Raw genomic sequence first — 20948 nt, 5'->3', positions numbered from 1 at the left:
TTAAAGAACTTTAAAGATTTTTTACTTAGGAGTGGCTTGTAAACTACTTGACTTTTTTCAAAAGCATGGTTAACAGTTCTCAGGTTCTTTGTCATTCAAAATTGCAGTACTTGATTTTGCCGCAAGATGGTAATATTACCAGTGATTTAAATCACAAAATAGTCTTGCTACTAATATAATTAGCTGGCTTTCACTTAGCACTTTATTCTTATTCTCTGTCTTAGAAGTTAGAATAATAGAAATAATTCCATTTAAACAAGACAGTTTTTCTCCTTATTTTCCTCTGTATCGTTTATAATGAAATGATTTAAGAGGAAGTACATGTATCTTTTAAAAATGCATTCTAGGCCTTATTCCTATCCCTCTTCACTTCTAGGTACCCTACAATAAGATTCTTGAAGTAAATAGCCTCATGAAATGGAAGTACTTCTTAATTATATCTTTTCATTGTATGCTTTTAAAAGCCTGATTAAAATAACCTAAACTAACTTACCTCTACAACCTTTTTCTCTCTTGTGAGAAGTTCAAATTAAATCTACAATGGAATAAGTCATTTGCCGTTGTTCCACCTTTAAAACTTGTTTGCCCTATCATATTTTCTTTGACTATTATCCATTTCTTTAATAATTTCCTATATCTTCAGTTGTCAACTATTTTGGTCTCAGGACCCCTTTGCACTTAAAAATTGAGGACCTCAAAGAACTTTCTTTTATGTGGGTTGTAGGTATCTATTTACCATATTAGAAATTAAAGCTCAGAAATTTCAAAAACATTGGTTTATTAATTTAAAGAGTTGATTATATGTTAACATAGTAACATATTTGTTAAAAGTAACTATTTTCCAGAACAAAAAATACTTAGAAGAATGGCATTGTTTTACTTTTCTGCCAATCTCATTAATGTCTGACCAAATACAAGACAGCTGGATTCTCTAAATTCAATCTGTTGTGATACGTTGTTGTGGCTAAAGTATATAAAGAAAATCCTGCCTCCTACAGATATGTAATTAGAAAAGGAGGAGTACTTGAATAGCATTTTCAAATAATTTGATGCTACACTAAAACTCAACAGGTGGCAGTTTCGGAGAGGGTAGATGCAAAGTGGAATATGAAACCATATCAGTGGACGTTTTATAATGTTCAGGTTCATTGGTATATCTTGTACTTTGACTCTTTAACGAGTGTGTAATTTTGTAACATATGTTGGTTATTTGGAAAATATTGGTTCACTGAGTTATGGAGTTGACACATTGTTCATTATACAAGATAAAACAAATCATGTTCATTAATATCACCACACATCAGGAAAGTGTTTAAGTATTGGAAAGCTGTCAGGCTCACTGTGCTGGATACAAAGTTTGCAAAATTCTGATTTCTGCTTGAGAGCTTGAATTTTATCATTGCCAAACAAATACTGTCAGTTTGTTTTCCTTGAAGTGATGGGCACACTTAGTTCATTTTCAAAAAAACGTCTGCCAGATACTCAACTTTGAATAACCATAGTTTCTGTCAGTTATTCTTTCAGTAAAAATAGTGTTTCTTGAAAAAAGAGGCTAGATCAGCTCCCAACTTAAACAATAGCTCTGATGTTTTTCTTTGTACTTCTGTATGTGGCAGAAGTGCTTTATGTGTTCTCATTTCATCACACAGAATATTAAAAGGAAGTATACCTGAGGGTTGAAATTTGGTAAAAGTAATTCTTATGGTTACATTAAGGAACATCTATCTTAAGTGAAACAGTTTTGTTGTTGCTGTTTTTTTTTTTTCCCTTAAACTGTGAGTGAGTGGCAGGGGAGAATAAATCCAGTGACCACTGGTAAGTTTTGGTGCTACTGCCTTAATTCATGCTGAGATGCCTTCAGTTTTACTCATCATTGCCTTGTGTCATCAGTGCAAATGTCAACAAAACAGAACAAAAAATATTTGGTGAGAAATGAAAAAGGCATGTATTGTCTTGGTATTATGAAAAATAGTTCTCACCTCATGAGCACCCTGAAAGGGTTTTGGGGAGCCCCAGGGGTTTTTCATGCTATATTTTGAGAACTACTGTTCTATTGTTAAGGTGATCATATATAATTTATAATCCACTTTTAAATTTTAATTATAAAATGTAATTTTTTAAAAACAATTTTAGGTTCATAACAAATCTGAGAGGAGGTAGAGAGATTTCCCATATACCCCTCGCCCCTCCTCTGCCATTATCAACATTCCCCACCAGAGTGGTACATTTATTACAATTGGTAAACCTACATTGACACATCAAGAACTCCCAAAGTCCATAGTTTACATTATCACTCTTGGTTGTACATTCTGTGGGTTTGGGCAAATTTATAATGACATGTATCCATCATTATAGTATCATACAGAATATTTTTATTGTGCAAAAAATCTTCTGTGCTCCACCTATTCATCCCTTCCCCCTACACCAACCCTTGGCAACCACTGGTCTTTTTACCATCTCCATAGCTTTACCTTTTCCAGAATGTCGTATAGTGGGAATCATACAGAATGTAGCCTTTTCAGATTGGTTTCTTTCACTTAGTATAAGTTTCTCTATTTCTCTTCATGGCTTGATAGCTCATTTCTTTTCAGCACTAAATAATATTCCATTTTCTGGATGTGCCACAGTTTATTTATCCATTCACCTACTGAAGGACACCTTGGTTACTGCCAAGTTTTGGCAATTATGAATAAGGCTGCTATAGACATCTGTGTGCAGGTTTTTGTGTAGACATAAGTTTTCAACTTTGGGTAAATACCAAGGAGTGCGATTGCTGGATTGTATGGTAAGAGTATGTTTAGTTTTGTAAGAAACCGCCAAACTGTCTTCACCATTTTACATTCCCACCTTTAATGAATGAGAATTCCTGTTTCTCCACATCCTTGTCAGCATTTAGTGTTGTCAGTGTTCTGGATTTTGGCCACTCTAACAGCGGTGGAGTAGTATCTCGTTGTTTTAATTTGCATTTCCCTGGTGACATATGATGTGGAGCATCTTTTCACATGCTTATTTGCCATCTGTATATCTTCTTTGGGCAGGTGTCTGTTAAGGTCTTTGGCCCATTTATTTATTTATTTTTTTTGTGAGGAAGATTGGCCCTGAGTTAACATCTGTTGCCAATCTTCCTCTTTTTGCTTGAGGAAGATTGTCCCTGAGCTAACATCTGTGCCCATCTTCCTCTGTTTTGTATGTGGGATGCTGCCACAGCATGGCTTGACAAGCGGTGTGTAGGTCTGCACCCAGGATCTGAACCCACGAACCCTGGGCTGCTGAAGCAGAGTGCGTGAACTTAACCACTATGCCACTGGGCTGGCCCTTTTGGCCCGTTTTTTAATCGAGTTTTGTTTGTTTTCTTATTGTTGAGTTTTCAGAGTTCTTTGTATGTTTTGGATTACAGTCTCTTATCAACTATGTCTTTTGCAAATATTTTCTCCCAACTTATGGCTTGTCTTCTCATTCTCCTGACATTGTCTTTTGCAAAGCAGTTTTTAATTTTTATGAAGTCCATCTTATCAATTATTTCGTTCATGGATTGTGCCTTTGGTGTTGTATCTAAAAAGTCATTGCCACAATCAAGGTCATCTAGATTTTCTCCTGCTTTTTATTTTAGGTCTATACTCCATTTTGAGTTAATTTTTGTGAAGGGTATAAGGTCTGTGTTTAGATCCATTTTTTTTTGCATGTTTTCAGTTGTTCCAACACTATTTGTTGAAAAGACTACCTTTGTTCCAATGTATTGTCTTTTCTCCTTTCTCAAAGATCAGGTGACTATTTTTATGTGGGTCTATTTCTGGGCTCTCTATTCTGTTCCATTGATGTATTTGTCTGTTCTTTTGCCAATACCACACTGTCTTGATTATGGCAGCTTTATAGTAAGTCTTGAAGTTGAGTAGTGTCAGTCCTCCAACTTTGTTTTTCTCCTTGAATATTGTATTGTATTCTGGGTGTTTTGCCTGTAATGCACTGTTGAGAGAGAAATGGGATTCTATTAATAATAACCTCAGAATAAGGTGTAAACTAGGATGTGGGCAGACTGGGACGTGTAGTCATCTTGTCTGTAATTGCCTTATTTCTAGGGCAATTCAAATAAGCTTCTGCTATTTGGTCTTCATGTCACATGGTCTTTTTGATGAAACCATTAGTCATTGTGGGAGGAAGAAAGGGAAGAACAGGAACATTGAGAGGTTTGTGGTGGCTTCTGTCTTTGAGCATTAAAACTCCTAAACCATATGTTCAGTTGCTCTTGAACTTAGATCTGGTGAAAATTGGAGCAATGCTGTTGGTTCTTTAGGTGATTTGAGTTAGAATATTCAGTTTGGTCATCAGGAGACATCCATATGCTAATGAGTCGTCACAGACAAGAAATTGACCAGTCTTTGCACCTCTTGAATCATCTGACTTGGATATTAAGATTTGGAATGGTTCAAAATGGGACCAAGAATTATGAAATTAACTGCCTTAATGTATCAAAGACATTTTGGTGTGTAGGGAAAAATACACTTATAAATGTGAATGTTGTTATGCCATATTATTTTTACTAAATTTGTTAAATTACACCTGTGGGATTGAATTCTTTCTATATTCTAAAGTCTATTGTTTGTGAAATTTAATATTTCTAGAATATATACATGAAGACCAAAATTCTGACATTTTAAGTAAAAACATGTATTCAGTTAAAACTTAATTGGTTATTGAAACTCTCTTGAATATTTTAAAAAGTGTGTTCAGGCACATATAATGGTATATATAATTTGTGAATGTATATAAATGGTGTGTATAACTTGTGAATTTAGTATCAAAATTAAGTAGGAGCTGCATGAAACTTCACTATAAACTCTGTTCAATGCTTTTATTCTGATGGCTGTAAAGAAACTCTTAAAATTCTCTTATAGCTCCGTTTGATTTACATAAGTATAGAGAATTATCCTTTAGGATTTATTGCAAGGTATTTAAAAGAAGAAGATTGTTGCTATTTTTCTTCAAGAAATTCATTTAATTGCCTCAGTATGTTAACAGATTTTTGTTTCCTCTCAGGCTATGGCTTAAGCTGTACCAGCTTAAGCTTTGCTCACTTCAACTAATTAAGACTAATACCATTGTGTTCCTGCCACTCCAATTCTTTCTAATTTAGCCTTTCTAAAAGAATGCCTGTTAATACGCAAAGCCGTAGATGAACAGAGGATAAAAATAATTTTGTGCTTCATTAACCATCAATCTCTGTATATAAGACAACCTCACTTCTGTTGTCTTAATGTGGAAAGAATGGTTATTTAAAAAAATATTTGCTCTTCTGAGCTGTTTGTTCTATATAATGGAGCCATTCTAGTGTCAGAAACAGATTTTTGGGGTAATTTTCCTTAAGGCAGTATGTGAAAAAAGGCCATAATAAACATTACATTTAATACATATGTGCTGCATAAACATGCTAAAACATTCTTGTTTTTACTAAAGAAAAAGCAAAATGATATTCCAGCAGTCATATTCAGCTGGGTCAAATGAACCTTGAGGTAAGGTTTAAGGTTACATTGATCAACTGAGAGCCTTCTGCTGGAGTTACTATTTGTTCTTTAGACTTATTTTTTAATGATTATATTTACGACCATTTGGCCCACCTTTTAGATGTTTTGTAAGTGAAGAGATAGGTAGCATAGAAATTGGTAGGTAATAAAGGAAATACATATGAGATTGCAGCTTTAACGCAGGTTGAGTTGGTGTTTTTCTTAAGAATTTGTTCTCTTATATTTTTCTTAGCAGTCTTACCTGTTTCATGCAAAGACTTCAGGAGACATGTTCTTATTCATTTATTCCTAAAACTCTGTAGCTGTGCTTGCTTACTTGGGCAAAGTATTATAAATAACTTTTCATGAAATGAATGAATTGAAATTTATTTTGAACCTATAAAATTTAGAATGGTTTCTATTGGGTTACATATATTTTCTCAATACTATAGTCTCTTGGAAATGTGCCACTTGAACAAATATTACTTTTTCTCCCCTTTGAAAAGTTGTAATGGAGAATAAGTGCTACATTGACTTACAGAAGACAGCCTAAGTATTTTGTATGCTTGATTACAATGAGATATTTTCTTTTGGTACTTAAAGTAGGTTAGTTGTAAAGTCTTTATCTAAAGTTCTTGGAAAAAACGAATAATACTTTTTACCTCTCTTGGAATCAGGAAGTTTAGAATTCACCATGGTCGCACAAATTAGTGATGGAAAATATTTTTTAAAAAATAAGCTATACTTAGAAATTTTATTAAGTTGGTAAATTCTAATGAATTTATAATGTTTATTTTGTTTTCATGCAGCATCATTAGTTATTCCTGCTGGTAGAACTCTTCCCAGTTTTACCGCAGCAGAACTGGTACGTAGCTTATTTAAGATATGTTTTAAAAGATATGACCCACTTTTAGTGAATGGTGGCAGAAGTCTGGGCATAGATGTAGTTTGTAATCCTCCAGTTGAATGGGAAAATATGTGGTAAGGGATGGGGAGACAGGACTAGCTTCTATAACATAAATGTTGCAAAAACTCACGAATTCCCGAATTGACTTTTTCTTACCAACTTTTCCTATCTTCCAGAGCAGTTGTTAGCATCTGCCAAGACTATACCCACAAAGTTAGGAAATTTCTGAAGTTACATCGTATGGAGTTTTAATACACTGCATAATGTTATATACTTGGTGGATCCTAAATAGATAATTTTGATATGGTATCTTTTCTGATTTTTTTTTTCCCCACAGTTGAGCCACATCATAGTTCTTCCTTTTATTTAAGTGGAATATTTTGGTCTTTTTTTACCTTTGTATAGCAGAGGTTAGAGTATAGATTTTCTCCTGAGGATTTGGGAGCAGAAAGTAAAATTAAAACACATGTATAGAAAATTTAGCAGTTTTCAGGTAGGGAGAAATAGCACTCTTTCTCTTTTACCTTTTGTCCATGGTACCTATGGTGTATGATCCACTAGCTATTTTTCATTTTCGTTCAGCCCATGCGCTACCTTTCTAGGGTAAAAAAAAAAAGGTTTAGTAGGCCGTTTATTTTCATTTTTTTATTAAAAACAAAAACCACACCCCTCACTAGGATTTTTGAAGAATGGTGCTGCTTTTGATAGGAAACCAATGAAGAATATCTGTCTTTGAAATTCTTGGAAATACCTCTTCTCCTGATTAAAGAAATAATATACTTCTAAAAAGTTAAAAACAAACAAATTTATAAAGTGAAAAGTGAAAGAGCCCTGCAGTATTATACCCCAAAAATAACTGTTGTAACTGTTTGATCATATCCATCTAGATTTTTTTCGTGAAAGTTATATTAATTTCAGCGTAAAAGTAGAATTATTCCCTGTACTATTTATGTAATTTTTTTTTAAACTTAGTAATATAGATGGACCCTTTTTAATGCCAGTTAAATATTGATTAGCCTTAGTGGATATATCAGTTTAATTAACCAATCTTTTGTTGATGGACACTTAAATTATTTTTGGTTATTTTCTAATATAGCATTCCATTGGTTATACTTGTAATTGTGTCCTTGTGTATTTGTGTGATAATAGGTAATCAGGATAAATTTCTAGAAGTAGAATTTCTGGGTCAAAGATCATGCATGTTTTCAGTTTTGGTATATATTGCAAAATTGCCCTCCAAAAGGATTGTACCATATACCCTCATATAAGGAGTGGTCTGAGAGAACTGATTTTTATCACATCCTTACCAACATTGTATGTTATTAATCAATCCTTTAAATTTGCAGGTCTGATAGGCAAAAATGTTTCTTTGTCTTTTCATTTAGTAGTTAAAAAAATTTAAAACCCTGAGGTTTAATTATTCTAAAATAAAAATTAGACACTATCATATTATTTACTTTAAAATACCATTAGTGATCAACTTACAGACTGGAGGACTCCTATAAACAGCTGCGGTTCTTATGTTTGACATCTTAAGAATTGGTGGCTCAGGCAAAGCTATGTAGTGGGCAAGTTTTATGAGTCAGTGTTCGTAAAAGACTTGCTAGCTTCATCGCCAGTGGCTGTAGAACAGAATTCCTTTTATCCTTAATAAGATAATCTAAATCAGATATTAAATAGCTGTCTTATTCAAAGAACTCAGCCCTAAGGTTAAGCAGTGTCAAACTATTGTCCTGTTGTCCCGAATCAGCTTTTTTGACCCTCTGTGAGATCAGGAAAAAAAATTACAAGTAAAGCCATTTTCTAACTTTCTAATACAAATTTCTCATGTCTAGGGCACCTCAAACTCCAGGGCAAACTTTACTCTTCCTGGTTATCCTATTCATGTACCAGCAGGTGTGACACTACAGACAGCATCTGGTAAGAGTATAGTCTAAAAATGTATTGTTTTTAGCATTGGTACTGACTTCTGGATTAATTTTCATGATTTTTATTAAACTATATACCAGAAGTTATAGGAACTTTTAATCAAACTTATTTTAAAAGTAATAATAAATGGTAGTTATCATTGTTATGGAGGCAGTCTACCACAAAACAACCTGTACTAGGCCTGTCCTGTATTTCATTCCCACTTCTCTTTCCCGACATTGTATAAGACGGTTTTTTATACGTTTTCTTTAATTCAATACAGTTATCTAAATTTTGACAAATACAAAATAACGTATCTGTGTCCCTTGTAGTCCTAATCAAGAAAAGCTAAAGATTAGATTGATCAACCTCTGCCGCCTTTCTTATTGGTGATTGTATAGTATAATAGAAAGAATATCCAAAAAGTTTGGAGATTAACCAACCTCTGCTTTTCAGAGCACCGTTTCTTTTAAATTTTTTTTTCAGTGAAGAAGATGGGCCCCGAGCTAACGTCCATTGCCAATCTTCCTCTTTTTGCTGAGGAAGATTAGCACTGAACTAACATCCATGCCCATCTTCCTCTATTTTGTAAATGGGACGCCACCACAGCATGGCTTGATGAGTGGTGTGTAGGTCCATGCCCAGGATTTGAACCTGTGAACCCTGGGCCACTGAAGCAGAACACATGAACTTAACCACTACGCCACCGGGCCAGCCCCCAGAGCACTGTTTCTTGATCTGAAAGAGAATCATACTTATTCTTTGGGTTGTTGCAAAGGTTAAGCAAAGCACCTAACTTAATGCTCAAAAAATAAATTTCTTCTTCTTTTTAGTATTATTTTAAAGAAAAGAGGGAGAAGAAATTTGATTACTTCTGAAATTACTAAACTCTTTTCGGATAGACTTATGGTTGTTATATGACATCTTATATCTTAAATATATGAAATACATTCTCCATGATTACAGTTGGCCCTCAGTAGCCTCAAGTTCCTCATCTGTGGATGTGGAACCCATGGATATGGAGGGCCAACTATGAGACTTGAGCATACATGGATTTTGGTATTTGCAGGAGGTCCTGGAACCAATCCCACGTGGATACTGAGGGACCACTGTATGTTTGTTAAAATCCCAATTTGAGTTGGTAACGCTGTTATTTATCAAACAGTGGGAGAGGTGTATGGAGTAAATATTGGTAGTATATATCAAAATGTGCCATATGAGCAATAGTGGGAAAAGGCTAGAGTGAAAGCAAGACATATTTAATTTTTAAAAATAAGAGTAATACATAGTTCTTGTAGAAAATACAAAAAAATCTGAAGAATAAAAGAAAAACTCCTGGAGATAACCACTATTAACATATTGATATATTTCCTCCCAGCCTGTTGTGCATGAGATTTTCTTTTAAAGGAAATTAGGATTCTATTATACTTATAGTTTTGTTTTCTCCTTTTTAAGGTCACCTTTACAAAGTCAATGTACCAATTATGATGACACAGACTTCTGGAAGAGCAAGTATTCTTCAGCATCCAATTCACCAAGTAATTCAGCAGCTTGGGCCGCCTTCAGTAATACAGACCAGTGTTCCACAACTGAACCCATGTTCTCTTCAAGCAACTACTGAAAAATCACATAGAATGGAAACTGTGCTCCAACAACCCACAATTCTTCATTCTGGGACAGTGGATAGGAAACATTTAGAAAATACCACCAGTGATATACTTGTGCCTCCTGGAAATGAGCATAAAATCATGTCTGAAACTTTGTTGAGTCAGCCGGAAAGCTCTCAGTATATCAGTCTTCCAGGTGTTGTATTTCCACCACAGCTCTTTCAAACAGATTCTAATGTGGAGCCAGTGTTCAGTGTTTCAGCTAGCATGATTCAAAATCTGCATGGCGGGCCCCTCTTCAAGGGCCCTCAGGGTGCTCGGGACCAGCACATGTCTGATATTCAGCTTCATGGTCTTAAAAGTAGGATGTTTGGATGTGATTCTGTAAAGCAGCCAAGAAATACAGAGGAGCCCAGCAGCCTACCTGTCTCAGAGAAGGTAGTTCTGTATTCAACTTAATGGTATTAGAGGGTAAACAGTGGCCAGTGATTAGACATCCTGAGTGTTTTTTAAGCTGTAAGGTTACTCAGAAGTATATGTGTTTTGGTTTTTTCTTTAGAAGATTGTTTTTTTATTGTTGTTTTTAATATATAACTATCAGTTCTTAAAGTCTTTATGCTCAGCATTTTTAAACTTTTAATTTTAATTAAAATTAGAATATTTCTTTAAAAAATGCATTTGTTTTAAGCAATCCATTTTATCTCTCCTTTGCATTGTGAGAATTGTTTTTTTCTGCAGATAAAATTTAAAAGACTCAGAAATCCATCCTGGTAATTAAATGAATATTTTGAGGTAATTCATTGTCATACTTAACATACAAAATAGATTCAAATTATTTTTTTTCTTACTCTGCCTAATTTTCCTAAACTTCCCATATGAAAGTTTTCCCTACATGAGGAATTATCTTGCTAGCAGGTACTTTGTTTCTCCCTGCTTGCTAAAATACTAGTTAACTTAATTTCTTTTGAAATTCAAACTTAGAAAACAGCTTCTAGTTAACTTTCCATATTGGAAATTATTAATTTCCAAGAAATTCATAGTGATGGCAAAAAGATTCATGGAGAAGTTTGGATGCTAAAATTAAAAAAAATCTTGCATTATCTTTTTACAAATGTAAACTATGTCTTAGAACTAATTCCATTTATACAATTTAGTGACATATGACAAGTTCTTAAAGGTTTGTGTCCCTATCTAATGGTTTAGTGGTCCTCTAGAACTGCTGTACAAATCTGTAGCAATGGATGGTTAAGTGCCACCTTAATATTTTCCTCGGTAGAAGGGGGACATATAGGGCACAGTGAAGGATAACAAACAAACAAAATGACTGCCAGAAACTATTTGACCTGTTTTAGATGTTTGAGGAAGCCTGTTCAAAATCTTTTAGTAAGTCTGTTTTGAGTTTAGTTTTGGTGTAAAGTGTTAAGATTCAAATGTTTTTTGAGTATTTTTTTCATTATGTTTTCCACATAGTATGTAAAACTTAAGAAATGTAGGCTAAACTCATGAGACATTTGGTTTGGAGATAAAAATAACTGTACATTTAAAATAAGTGTTTGTTTTCATCAATTATAATTTTTGGAGGCATTTTTCTCCGGGACTCTGTATGAACTTTGCAGATTTTTGGCATGGTGATTCAAGGACTTATTCTACTGTTACTTATTAGATGTCAGCTTGTCCTTTGTTCTGATATGGGGAAATAGATTAGTTAAGGGAGATTAATCAAGGATTGTTTAGGGGATAGTGGTTGAGAGCTTAAGCTTTGAAGCCACAATAGGTTCAGATTCCAGATTTACCACTTATAAACAAGCTATGTAATGTTACTCTCTGAAATCCAGTTATAATCTGTAAACTGGGCATAAAACCAACCTCATAATTTTTAGAATTGTCAGAGATGATATATATAGAGTTTTTAATAGCTTCTGGCACCATAAGAAGCTTTAGATTAGTGCTATTATGTTTTATGGGCTTGTGATGTATTGGGTAACTTTTCATTTAACTTGTTGGTTAGTTTTAAAATAGATCTAAATCTAAAACACAAAAATCCAAACATTCAAAAGTATTTACTTTATAAATTTTTAAAATTAATTTAGGATACCTTTAAAATAGTAATATGCTAAAGTTTAAGATGATATAATTTTCAAAAAATTTATTAATAAGTTTTCTTTGTTATAATTTTATAAGTAGCTGTTCAGAAATCCTTAGTGCTTAAGGCAAGTTACATACAATTAGCTATACTTTTTCACTTTTCCTGTGTAGCAGAGATCTTAAATTTCTGTGTAGGTTTGACATTCTTACTGTTTCATAAAATATATTCCTGACAATTTTTGATGTGTTCCTTTTTTAAAGTGCATATTACTATGTTACGTTTTTCCTTGGTGTAGGAATTTTGTTTTCTAATCTTATAATGCTAGACAGAACTAGGAATTCGGATCTTCATTGGAACTCCAAAAAGTAGGAGTAGGAGAGAAATGGATACAGGTAGTGTTATTTTCTTTAACTCCTTTTTAATCTCTTGCCCGCCCTCCACATCATCCGCATTGCCCCACCTCCAAATATTGTCATTTCTGCTGCCTTATCTTTTAATTGTTTACCTTTCTGACTGCATCCTCTTATCTCCTTCATGAGCTCCTCTTTATCTTCCTCTGCTGTTTCCTAAGCTTCTGTCCTCAGCCCATTTCTCTTCTTGCTTCATGTTCTCCCTGGGCTATTTCACGCATTATCGTGGTTTTAGTTACCACCTATTTGTTGGTGACTACATTTCCAACATTGTTACTCCCCTGAGCTTCATTCTCATGTGTTTGTCTTCCAGACAGCTTTACCTGAATGTCACCATAATTCATTGTTCCTCATCGGAGATACTGCACGGTGCCACTGCCCACCTGGTCTTCCAAGCCAAGGACTACAGTTACTTTTTGGCTCTTTCCCCCCCTTATTCTTCTCATATTATGTACTTGTTTTTTTGTATTGTTTTTATTTTTTTTATTGATGTCATAATAGTTTATAACATTATGAAATTTCAGTTGTACATTATTATTTGTCAGTCATCATATAAAGGCGCCCCTTCACCCCTTGTGCCCACCCCCAAACCCCCTTCCCTCTGGTAACCGCCAAACTGTTCTCTCTGTCCATGTGTTAGTTTATCTTCCACATATGAGTGAAATCATATAGTGTTTGTCTTTCTCTATCTTGCTTATTTCGCTTAACATAATACCCTCCAGGCCCATCCATGTTGTTGCAAATGGGATGGTTTTGTCTTTTTTATGGCTGAGCAGTATTCCATTGTATATATATACCACATCTTCTTTATCCAATCATCAGTCAGTAGACACTTGGGTTGCTTCCACTTCTTGGCTATAGTGAATAATGCTGCAGTGAACATAGGGGTGCATAAGCTTCTTTGTATTGTTGATTTCAAGTTTTTTGGATAAATACCCAGTAGTGGGATAGCTGGATCATAAGATATTTCTATTTTTAATTTTTCGAGGAATCTCCATACAGTTTTCTGTAGAGGCTGCACCAGTTTGCATTCCCACCAGCAGTGATGAATGAGGATTCCTTTTTCTCCACATCTTCTCCAACATTTGTTATTTTTTGTCTTGGTGATTATAGCCATTCTAATGGGTGTAAGGTGATATCTTAGTGTAGTTTTGATTTGCATTTCCCTGATGATTAGTGATGTTGAACATCTTTTCATGTGCCTATTGGCCATCTGTATATCTTCCTTGGAAAAATGTCTGTTCGTATTCTTTGCCCATTTTTTTTTTTTTTTTTTTTGTGAGGAGATCAGCCCTGAGCTAACATCCGCCAATCCTCCTCTGTTTTTGCTGAGGAAGACAGCCCTGGGCTAACACCTGTGCCCATCTTCCTCCACTTTATATGGGACGCCGCCACAGCATGGCTTACCAAGCAGTGCGTCGGTGCGCGCCCGGGATCCGAACCAGCGAACCCCGGGCCGCCGCAGCGGAGCGCGCGCACTTAACCGCTTGCGCCACCGGGCCGGCCCCTCTTTGCCCATTTTTGATCAGGTTGTTTGTTTCTTTGTTGTTCAGTTTTGTGAGTTCTTTATATATTATGGAGATTAACCCCTTTTTCGATATATGACTTGCAAATATTTTCTTCCAGCTGGTGGGTTGTCTTTTCATTTTGATCCTGGTTTCCTTTGCCTTGCCGAAGCTCTTTAGTCTGATGAAGTCCCACTTGTTTGTTTTTTCTTTTGTTTCTCTTGTCTGAGTAGACATGGAATTTGAAAAGATCCCTCTAAGACTGATATCAACGAGTGTACTGCCTATATTTTCTTGTAGGAGTTTTATAGTTTCAAGTCTTCCTTCAAGTCTTTGATCCATTTTGAGTTAATTTTTGTATATGGCAAAAGATAATGGTCTACTTTCATTTTTTTGCATGTGGCTGTCCAGTTTTCCTAGCACCATTTATTGAAGAGACTTTCCTTTCTCCATTGTATGTTCTTAGCTCCTTTGTCAAAGATTAGCTGTCTGTAGATGTGTGGTTTTGTTTCTGGGCTTTCAATTCTGTTCCGTTGATCTGTGTGTCTGTTTTTGTACCAGTACCATGCTGTTTTGATTATTATAGCTTTGTAGTATATTTTGAAGTCAGGGATTGTGATGCCAGCTTTGTTCTTTTTTCTCAGGATTGCATTAGCTGTTTGGGGTCTTTTGTTGCCTCATAGGCATTTTAGGATTCTTTGTTCTATTTCCATGAAGAGTGTCATTGGAGTTCTGATTGGGATTGCATTGAATCTGTAGATTGCTTTAGGTAATATGGACATTTTAGTTATGTTTATTTTTCCAATCCATGTGCATGGAATAGCTTTCCATTTCTTTATGTTATTGTTGATTTCTTTCAATAATGTCTTATAGTTTTCGTTGTATAGGTCTTTCACTTCCTTGGTTAAATTTATTCCTAGATATTTTATTCTTTTTGTTGTGATTGTAAGTGGGATTGTCTTCTTGAGTTCTCTTTCTGTTAGTTTGTTATTAAAGTATAGAAATGACACTGATTTTTGTAAGTTGATTTTGTACCCTGCAAGTTTTCTGTAATTGTCGATTATTTCTAATAGTTTTCCAACGGATTCTTTAGGGTTTTCTGTAGATAAAATCATGTTGTCTGCAAACAGCACGCGTTTTACTTCTTCATTGCCTATTTGGATTCCTTGTATTCTTTTTTCTTGGCTAATGGCTTTGGCCAAGACCTCCAATACTGTGTTGAATAAGAGTGGTAAGAGTGGGTACCCTTGTCTTGTTCCTGTTCTCAGAGGGATGGCTTTCAGTTTTTTGCCATTGAGTATGATGTTGGCTGTGAGTTTGTCATATATGGCATTTATTATGTTGAGGTACTTTCCTTTTTTACCCATTTTGTTGAGAGTTTTTATCATAAATGGATGTTGGATCTTGTCAAATGCTTTCTCTGCATCTATTGAGATGATCATTTGGTTCTTATTTCTCATTTTGTTAATGTGGTGTATCCCTGGGATAAACCCCACATGATCATGGTGTATGATCTTTTTAATGTATTGCTGTATTCGGTTTGCCAATATTTTCTTGAGGATTTTTGCATCTATGTTCATCAGTGATATTGGCCTGTAATTTTCTTTCTTTGTATTGTCTTTGTCTGGCTTTGGTATCAGGGTGATGTTGTCCTCGCAGAATGTGTTAGGAAGCGTTCCATCTTCCTCTATTTTTTGGAAGAGTTTGAGAAGGATAGGTATTAAATCTTCTTTGAATGTTTGGTAGGATTCTCCAGAGAAGCCATTTGGTCCTGGACTTTTATTTTTTGGGAGGTTTTTGATTACTGTTTCAATCTCTTTACTTGTGATTGGTCTATTCAGAGTGTCTATTTCTTCTTGATTCAGTTTTGGGAGGTTGTATGAGCCTAAGAACTTGTCCATTTCTTCTAGATTGTCCAATTTGTTGGCATATAGTTTTCCATAGTATTCTCTTATAATCCTTTGTATTTCTGTGGTATTTGTTGTAATTTCTCCTTTCATTTCTAATTTTACTTATTTGAGCCTTCTCTCTTTTTTTCTTAGTGAGTCTGGCTAAGGGTTTGTGAATTTTGTTTATCTTCTCAAAAAAACAGCTCTTCGTTTCATTGATCCTTTCTACTGTTTTTTTTTTTTTTTTTGGTGTCAAATTCATTTATTTCTGCTCTAATTGTTATTATTTCCCTCCTGCTGAGTTTGGGCTTTGTTTGTTCTTCTTTTTCTAATTCTCTTAGGTGTAGTTTAAGATTGCTTATTTGAGATTTGTCTTGCTTGTTAAGGTGGGCCTGTATTACTATGAATTTCCCTCTCAGGACCACTTTTGCTGTATCCCAAATGCATTGGTATGGTGTATTTTCATTTTCATTTGTCTCCAGATATTTTTTGATTTCTCCTTTAATTTCTTTAATGATTCATTGGTTGTTCAGTAGCATGTTGTTTAGTTTCCACGTCTTTGTCACTTTCCCAGTTTTTTTCTTGTAGTTGATTTCTAGTTTCATAGCATTATGGTTGGAAAAGACGCTTGTTATGATTTCTTCTTAAATTTATAGAGGCTTGCCTTGTTTCCCAATGTATGGTCCGTCCTTGAGAACGTTTCTTGCGTGCTTCAGAAGAATGTGTATTCTGCTGATTTTGGATGGAGTGCTCTATATATATCTATTAAGTCCGTCTGGTCTAGTTTTTTCTTTAAGTCCATTATTTCCTTATTGACTTTCTTCTGGATGATCTATCCATTGATGTAAGTGGGGTGTTAGGGTTCCCTACTATTATTGTGTTGTTGTTAATATCTCCTTTTAGGTTTGTTAATAGTTGCTTTATGTACTTTGGTGCTCCTGTGTTGGGTGCATATATATTTATAAGTGTTATGTCCTCTTAGTGGAATGTCCATTTTATCATTATATACTGCCCCTCTTTGTCTCTCATTGTTTTTTTTTTATCTTGAAGTCTACTTTGTCTGATATAAGTATGGCAACACCTGCTTTCTTTTGTTTGCTATTAGCTTGGAGTATCATCTTCCATCCCTTCATTCTAAGCCTGTGTTTGTATTTAGAGCTGAGATGTATTTCCTGGAGACAGCCAATTGTTGGGTCTTGTTTTTTAATCCATCCAGCCACTCTGTATCTTTTGATTGGAGAATTCAATCCATTTACATTTAGAAGGATTATTGATATATGAGGGCTTAATACTGCCATTTTATTGCTTGTTTTTCAGTTGTTCTGTGTTTCCCTTGTTTCTCCACCCGTGTATTTTGGACTGCCAGTTCAGTTTGGTGGCCCTCTATGATGGTTTTTTTTCTCAGTTTTCTCTTTATTTATCACTTGTATCTTTGTTCTGATTTTTTGTTTAGTGGTTACAGTGAGGTTTGTATAAAAGATTTCGTAGATGAGATAGTCCATTCCCTGCTAGCCTCTTGTTCCCCTGGTCTAAGCAGGTTTCATCTCTTTCCGCTTCCCCTTCTAAGTTGTTGTTGTCACAACTTATTCCATTATGTGTTGTTATTTTTTTGGTTAAAATGAGGTGGTAATATTTATTTTCGCTGTTTTCCTTCCTTTTATCTTTAGAATTATAATTGTTTGCTAATCTTTACTGATAGAGAGTTGCAATTTTCTGATTTTGGGTGCCTATTTATCTCTTTGCTCAAGACTTTGTAAGCCCTTTCTTTTTTTTTTTTTTTTTCAGGTATGAGGGCCTTGTTGATCAAATCTTGTAAGGGGGGGGGTCTTGTGGCAATGAAGTCCCTCAGCTTTTGTTTATCTGGGAAAGTTTTTATTTCTCCATCATATCTGAAGGATATTTTTGCTGGATATAGTATTCTTGGCTGAAAGTTTTTGTCTTTCAAATTTTTTTGTTTTAATTTTTTGTTTATTGCAGTAACATTGGTTTATAACATTGTATAAATTTCAGGTGCACATCATTATACTTCTATTTCTGCATAGATTACATCATTTTCACCACCCAAATACTAATTACAACCCATCACTACACACATGTGCCGAATTATCCCTTTCGCCCTCCTCCCTCCCCCCTTCCCCTCTGGTAACCACCAATCCAATCTCTGTCTCTATATGTTTGTTTATTGTTGTTATCATCTACTACTTAATGAAGGAAATCATACGGTATTTGATCTCTGTCTCTATATGTTTGTTTATTGTTGTTATCATCTACTACTTAATGAAGGAAATCATACGGTATTTGACCTTCTCCCTCTAACTTATTTCACTTTGCATAATGCCCTCAGTGTCCATCCATGTTGTCACAAATGGCTGGATTTCATCATTTCTTATGGCTGAGTAGTATTCCATTGTGTAGATATACCACATCTTTATCCATTCGTTCCTTGTTGGGCACTTAGGTTGCTTCCAAGTCTTGGCTATTGTGAATAACGCTGCAATGAACACAGGGGTGCATGTATCTTTATGCACTGGTGTTTTCAAGTTCTTTGGATAGATACCCAGCAGTGGAATAGCTGGATCATATGGTAGTTCTATCCTTGAATTTTTGAGGAATCTCCATAGTGTTTTCCATAGTGGCTGCACCAGTTTGCACTCCCACCAGCAGTGTATGAGAGTTCCCTTCTCTCCACATCCTCTCCAACACATGTTGTTTCCTGTCTTGTTAATTATAGCCATTCTGACGGGCGTGAGGTGATATCTCATTGTAGTTTTAATTTGCATTTCCCTGATAGTTAATGATTTTGAACATCTTTTCATGTGTCTGTTGGCCATCTGTATATCTTCTTTGGAGAAATGTCTGTTCAGGTCTTTTGCCCATTTTTTAATTGGGTTGTTAGTTTTTTTGTTGTTGAGATGCATGAGTTCTTTATATATTTTGGAGATTAAGCCCTTATCAGATGTATGGTTTGCAAATATCTTCTCCCAATTGTTAGGTTGTCTTTTCATTTTGTTGATGGTTTCCTTTGTTGTGCAGAAGCTTTTTAGTTTGATGTAGTCCCATTTGTTTATTTTTTCTATTGTTTCTCTTGCCCGGTCAGACATGGTGCTTGAAAATATGTTGCTAAGACCGATGTCAAAGAGCGTACTGCCTATGTTTTCTTCTAGAAGTTTTATAGTTTCAGGTCTTACATTCAAGTCTTTAATCCATTTGGAGTTAATTTTTGTGTATGGTGTAAGGTAAGGGTCTACTTTCATTTTTTTGCATGTGGCTGTCCAGTTTTCCCAACACCATTTGTTGAAGAGACTTTCTTTTCTCCATTGTATGTTCTTGGCTCCTTTGTCAGAGATTAGCTGTCCGTAGATGTGTGGGTTTATTTCTGGGCTTTTGGTTCTATTCCATTGATCTGTGTGTCTGTTTTTGTGCCAGTACCATGCTGTTTTGGTTACTATAGCTTTGTAGTATATTTTGAAATCAGGGAGTGTGATACCTCCAGCTTTGTTCTTTTTTCTCAGGATTCCTTTAGCTATTTGGAGTCTTTTGTTGTTCCATATAAATTTTAGGATTCTTTGTTCTATTTCTGTGAAAAATGTTGTTGGAACTTTGATAGGGATTGCATTGAATCTATAGATGGCTTTAGGAAGGATGGACATCTTAACTCTGTTAATTCTTCCAATCCAAGAGCATGGAATATCATTCCATTCTCTCCTAGCCTGTAAAGTTTCTGCTGAGAAATCCACTAGGTTATTTTCTTTTGTCTTGCTGCCCTTAATATTTTTTCTTTGTCATTGACTTTTGCCAGCTTTACTAATATATGCCTTGGAGAAGGTCTTTTTACATTGATGTAGTTAGGAGTTCTGTTGGCTTCTTTTACATGTAATTCCAGCTCCATCTCCAGGTTTGAGAAGTTCTCAGTTATTATTTCTTCTAACAAGCTCTCTGCTCCTTTTTCCCTCTCTTCTCTCTCTGGAATACCTATAATCCTTATGTTGCATTTCCCAATTGAGTCAGATATTTCTCGGAGAATTTCTTCATTTGTTTTTAGTCTAAATTCTCTCTCCTTCTCCATCTGAAGCATTTCTGTATTCCTATCCTCTAGATTGCTAATTCTGTCCTCCATATTGTCAGCTCTGTGGTTTAAGGACTCCAGATTTTTCTTTATCTCATCCATTGTGTTTTTCATCTCCAACAGTTCTGATTGGTTTTTCTTTATAGTTTTGATCTCTTTTGTGAAGAATTCCCTCTGTTCAGTAATTTTGTTCCTGATTTCATTGAACTGTCTTTCAGAATTCTCTTGTAACTCATTGAATTTTCTTATGATGGCTGTCTTGACTTCTTTGTCATTTAGATTGTAGATTTCCATGCCTTCAGGGTTGATTTCTGGGTGTTTGTCTTTTCTCTTCTGGTCTGGAGTGTTAATATATTTCTTTATACCATTTGATGGAGTGGATTTGTGCCAGCACATAGTGATAGTATCTGGACAGAGGTTCCACCTGCTGCCACTTGGGGAGGGCAGGAGCTGTGTAATCTGAGTCTGCTTCCGTGATTCCTGTCAGCTGTGCCTGTCCAAGCCTGGGCCACTCCTTGGGATCACAGTGGCCATGTGAGGTCTCCCACCGAATGGGAAAACAGTCATGGGGTGTGCTCAGGGCTGCTGCTGCCTGCTCCCGCAGTCCCATGGAGTTGTGCCTCTCCCTTCTGGGCCGCAGCAATACTATGGGTGTTCATGAAGCTGGGAGCTTGTTTGTTCACACTGCCTTCTGCTCCTAGGTTGCACCAGCTGTTGTGCTTGGTGGGCTGGACCTCCCCTCTGGGACCAGCCAGCGCCACTCCCTGGGACTGCGGTGGGATTGTGGACTCTCTCACTGGATGAGAGAGTGATCACATGGGGGCTCAGGGCTACTGCCACCTGCTCCCACAGTCCTGTGGAGTTGTGTTCCCCGCTTTGGGGCTGCAGTGGTACTATGGGCGTTCATGGCAGTTGGGAGCTTGTTTGGTTCACCCTGACTCAGAGCTCAGCTGCTGTCTGCTCCTCGGTTGCACCAGCCTTTGTGCTTGGTGGGTGGGACCTCCCCTCTGGGACTGAGCCAAAGCCACTCCCTGGGACTGTGGTGGGATTGTGGACTCTCCCACCAGACAAG

The 20948-nt window shown here is 35.7% G+C and overlaps 1 protein-coding gene across 2 annotated transcripts in view; it reads left to right on the top strand.

Moving 5' to 3' along the window:
• Nucleotides 1-20948, top strand: part of GTF2A1L (general transcription factor IIA subunit 1 like) — a 47451-nt gene that overhangs the window by 4408 nt on the left and 22095 nt on the right. For both annotated transcript variants that reach the window (XM_058551277.1, XM_058551276.1), the window contains 3 exons: nucleotides 6308-6363; nucleotides 8241-8325; nucleotides 9769-10358. In XM_058551277.1, coding sequence (XP_058407260.1) covers nucleotides 6308-6363; nucleotides 8241-8325; nucleotides 9769-10358 — 731 coding nt within the window. The remainder of the gene's footprint in view (nucleotides 1-6307; nucleotides 6364-8240; nucleotides 8326-9768; nucleotides 10359-20948) is intronic.

The sequence above is a fragment of the Diceros bicornis genome, chromosome 12, assembly GCF_020826845.1.
Source record: "Diceros bicornis minor isolate mBicDic1 chromosome 12, mDicBic1.mat.cur, whole genome shotgun sequence".
In the NCBI taxonomy this organism is placed as follows: domain Eukaryota; kingdom Metazoa; phylum Chordata; class Mammalia; order Perissodactyla; family Rhinocerotidae; genus Diceros; species Diceros bicornis.
This window is presented reverse-complemented; position numbering and strand designations above follow the sequence as displayed.